At 50.7% G+C, this 4,363-nt stretch overlaps 2 protein-coding genes across 2 annotated transcripts in view; one reads left to right on the forward strand and one right to left on the reverse strand.

Moving 5' to 3' along the window:
* The window catches only part of UBE2G2 (ubiquitin conjugating enzyme E2 G2), a 14,954-nt gene extending 14,844 nt beyond the window's left edge, over positions 1–110 (reverse strand). The window contains exon 1 of the mRNA XM_071751605.1: positions 1–110. This exon is cut by the window's left edge and continues 29 nt beyond it. Coding sequence (XP_071607706.1) covers positions 1–14 — 14 coding nt within the window. The 5' untranslated portion in view covers positions 15–110.
* The window catches only part of LOC139800066 (protein kinase C theta type-like), a 7,489-nt gene continuing 3,138 nt past the window's right edge, over positions 13–4,363 (forward strand). Inside the window, exon 1 of the mRNA XM_071752757.1 lies at positions 13–231. Within this exon, the coding sequence (XP_071608858.1) occupies positions 13–231 (219 nt within the window). The remainder of the gene's footprint in view (positions 232–4,363) is intronic.

Consider the following 4,363-nt stretch of genomic DNA (forward strand, 5'->3'; position numbering starts at 1 on the left):
GCCGTCCCCGCCATGGCGCGGCCCCGCCGCCTCCGCCGGGCGGACAGAGAGGCCTCCGGGGGGCCGCTCTGCCTCCGCCGCCGCCGCCTCTATGGTTGCCGCCAGCCGGGTCCGCCCAGAGACGCCGCGCATGCGCAGAGCGCGGCTCGTCCGCCCGCCCGCCCGCCGCGGAGCCGAGGCGCGGAGCTGAAGCGAGGCGGGAATGAGGGGGAAAAAAAACCTGGAATTGGGGTAGAAATGAGGGCAAAAACGCTCAGCTGGGGCAGAGAGACTCGTCAGGGCGGCGGGGAAATACCTTGTTCCCGTTGGGGATCCCTTCAGGTAGGAGGCTGCAGGAGGGAGGTGAAAGGCGTGTGGCCCAGGGTGGTTCTGAGGTAAAATTCCCCCCCGGGCCGGGGCCGGGGCTGCCAGACGGGTCATTCATGTACCCGCTACCTCACAGGTCCCAAAGGGGCGGCTCCGAGTGCCTCCCCCGGGCCAGGGGACGTGGGGTGAAGGTGAAGGGGAGCAGAGCTGGACCGAGAGCATCAGGCAGGAGACCAGGTTCCAAACCGTGTTTACTGGGTACAGGGACAGCAAATCAATCCTAGAATCCTAGAACTGGCTGGGTTGGAAGGGACCTCAGAGCTCATCAAGTCCAACCCCTTGCTCCACTCCCCCCGTGGTTCCCAGCCCATGGCACTGAGTGCCACATCCAGGCTCTTTGGAAATATCTCCAGGGATGGAGAATCCACCCCTTCCCTGGGCAGCCCATTCCAATGGCTGAGCACCCTCTCCAGAAAGAAATTCTTTCTAATGTCCAACCTAAACCTCCCCTGGCACAACTTGAGACCTCTTGTGCCCTCTTGTCTTGCTGAGAGTTGCCTGGGAAAAGAGCCCAACCCCCCCCTGGCTCCAACCTCCTTTCAGGGAGTTGGAGAGAGTGATGAGGTCTCCCCTGAGCCTCCTCTTCTCCAGCCTCAACACCCCCCAGCTCCCTCAGCCCCTTCCTCACAGGACTTGTGCTGGATCCCTTCCCAGCCTCCTTGCTCTTCTCTGGACCTGCTCCAGCACCTCAATCTCCTTCCTGAGCTGAGGGGCCCAGAAACTGGACACAGGACTCAAGCTGTGGCCTCCCCAGGGCTGAGCACAGGGGCAGAATCCCTTCCCTGGACCTGCTGGCCACGCTGTTCCTGAGCCAGCCCAGGATGCCATTGGCCTTCTTGGCCACCTGGGCACACTGCTGGCTCCTCTTCAGCTTCCTGGCAATCCAGACTCCCAGCTCCCTTTCTGCCACTCTGTGCCCAGCCTCACAAATTGGTGAGGAAATGAGACCCAGGGGCTGTGCCACCCCAGCCTGCAGACAAGAGAGTGGAAAAGGAAGGAGGGAAGGGCCTTTCCAGAGAGCTTTTCCTGTGGGGGGGAAGGGAATACAGCCCGGCCCAGGGTGCTGAGGCAATAGAAAAGGCAGACAGGGATCCCCCAGAGCAGCAGCAGGGATAATAAATAAATCAAGGGACATTTGTCCAAATCCACCTGGAACAGGCTCCCCACTGCACGTGGGGCTCAACCCATGCCACCAGTGCATTTAAAGCCCAGGAAGTCTGGGGAGGCAGAGGAGCAGGTTATTATTTTCTGGGGACACACACATCTCTCTCCTTGCTCACAGATTCCTCACAGCTCTGGTGCACCTAGAGCCTGGGGAAGCTGGAAGGATTTCTTTTGTTTATAGGGCAGGTTTCTCTACCAAATGAAGTTAATTTAGAAGAAACCTGAGGCTGCAGCCCTCTGGTAACCCCTGAGAAATGGAGGTACACAAGAGAAGGCAGGAGGAAGGGGCCAGGTTCTGCAGGCAGCTGAAGCTGCTGTTGGGGGGTTCTCTCTCTGTTTCTAAGCCTGCTCACCAAAAATTCCCTGCTGCTCCAGCAGGGGGGTTGTTGTTGGAACAGCTCTCTGCTGACTCTGCTTCTGAGAAGAACTCAGGACAAACCTCGTTTCTGCATTAAAAAAGTATATTTCAGACAACTTTATCATAGTATGACAAAGCACATGTAAATCTGCAATATTTTAAACTCCAGCTCTGTAGTAAGCATTGTGTCTGCATGTACCAGCCTCGTGTCACAGGCTTTAGTGCTTCTGCAGCAGCTCTGTTAGCAACAGGTGCCAAAGAACTTCCACAGCAGCATCTCTTGTCCTTCCCCTCAGGCATCTTCTCAAAAGGAAACTTTTACAAGGAAAAATATTCTGAATTATTTACACGATTAGAATTCGACAGAGGGGCAAAAAAAAAACCCAACAAGAGCCAGGGAATGAACACTCCATGTCTGAACACACGGATGAATGGTTAGGCCACAGGTTTCAAAATAAAAAAGAAAGGAAAAAAACCAACAAAAAAAAAGATAACAGCAGAGAGAACAATGCATGTTACTAAATCTGAACTGAAATCTATTTGGCCCAATGTAAGATACTGATTAATCCCTGCAGATACTGCTCTGACTTGCACACACAGGATGTCAAAGACAAGAAGCAACTTTGGGAAGTGTCCTCTAAAGTTTAGAAGAATCCCATGTGATTGGCATGTTCATTTGTTTACTATTTGATAGCAAATCCAAGGACAGATGAGAGAGTGAGGTGTGGGGAGAGGATCCTTCAACTCCTCCTCTCTGAAGGACTTAGCACACTCCACCTGTCTGCTGTTGGAACACATCAATAGTGTCTTCATCTTCCATCTCCAGCTGCCAAAAGAAGACAGAGGACACAAAAGAAGACACCAGACTTGAGATACACTCAGGGCTTTGCAGCATTTAGGGTGTCATTTCATTAATTACCACACTAAAAGCTTCCTTCCCACCACCCAGGCGAGCCCCTCCTCTGCTCCTTGTGTAAGAAATGATTGTAATGTGTGCTTATGAATGTTGTATTCCTAACCAGTAAATTCAGAATTAAACTAAGAAGAAAGTGAAGATGGGGCTGGACAAAGCAATTGAGACCTGTAAATTTTCCACAAAACCAGTGTAAGGCACACAAGGCCTTAACGAGAGGAACTTCTGTCTCTGATCATTGAAGCTTGGGCCTTGTTCTTAAAACAAGGCCCTGCCAAGGCTAAGGAGGCACCAAAAGAATGTGAGATCTGCACAGAGACATCATAAAAATGCCACAAGCAGCAGATAAGGGGTCTAATTTTGCTCTGTAACAAGATAATGAAGTCTGCAAAAACAAGAAAGGTCAAGGGTTCAAGTTTGAGGAAGACTTCTTACTTCATCTAAAAAAAACCCCAATATCTCCCCAAGAGAGGATTCCACCTGTCATGAATATTGTAATAACATGATGTAATCCCTATGAATATATAAGTAGCCCCCACCCCTTTTTAATATTCATGGAATTGTAACCAATATAAAGTAATTTTAGAGTTTTAGAGGTGTGCGTGGGAGTGGAGCTGAGACCCCCCAGGCACCCAGAGCTGTTTTGCTCAGTGCAATTTCAACTTTATTAGTTAATTAAACCATTAACAGAATACTGAGTCTTAACACCAGCCAAGGATTCCCCCCCTTGTTCCCAGCACCTCCAGCTTCAAGTGCTGGCTCTGCACAGGCTGAGGCAGAACCAGGGCAGAGCCAAAAATGCCAGGAGCCCCTTCCCACATTTCCCTTGAAGATTAAAACAAAAAAAAAAATAATTAAAAAATTAAAAAAAAATTTGGAATCCAAATGGCTGTGGCCTCCGAGCCCCCTGGTTTCCATGGCAACCCCTTACCTGTGCAGGTGTGTCTCCTTCGTTAATTGGTTGTCCATCAAATCTGAACCTGATCTGCCTCATGGACAGGCCCTGCAGGTGGAAAGGCAGCAGCATCAGCTCTGCCATCAGAGCAGACCCCAGAGCTTCAACCTGACAGGAACCTCAGCACATCCAGCCTGGAGATCTTTGGGCTACCAGGAGCCACACAGGGGTGGTCCTGAGCCCGGCCTGCAGGTGCCAAAAACCTCACTGGCAAAGATATTTTCCCATCAGCACAATCACCACCATTCCACAAACCTCAGGAAGGAGCAGCAATCCTCCCTCACACAGAGTGACAGCAGGTTAAGCTGACCCACAGGAAAACTGCCTTTAAAAAAAAAAAAAAATAAATCTGAAAAAAAAAAGAAAAAAAAAGATTTTTTTTCGTGGGACTGGCTACCAGTGCTGACTGCCCATGATTTGGACACCTCTTCCCTCATGCCAGGCATCTGCTTCCACTTTCTCTCTTCATCTTCTGGTGAAAAAAAACAAGGAAACTCGGAGAAGACTGAGGAGAAAGTGACTTGCAGGGCTCGCTGCAGATTTCTGCTTCCAAGGCTCATCAGCAAAACGCTGGGGTCTGAACTCAGTAATTGCCCTTAAACCCCCA

The sequence above is a fragment of the Heliangelus exortis genome, chromosome 9 (assembly GCF_036169615.1).
Source record: "Heliangelus exortis chromosome 9, bHelExo1.hap1, whole genome shotgun sequence".
NCBI lineage: Eukaryota > Metazoa > Chordata > Aves > Apodiformes > Trochilidae > Heliangelus > Heliangelus exortis.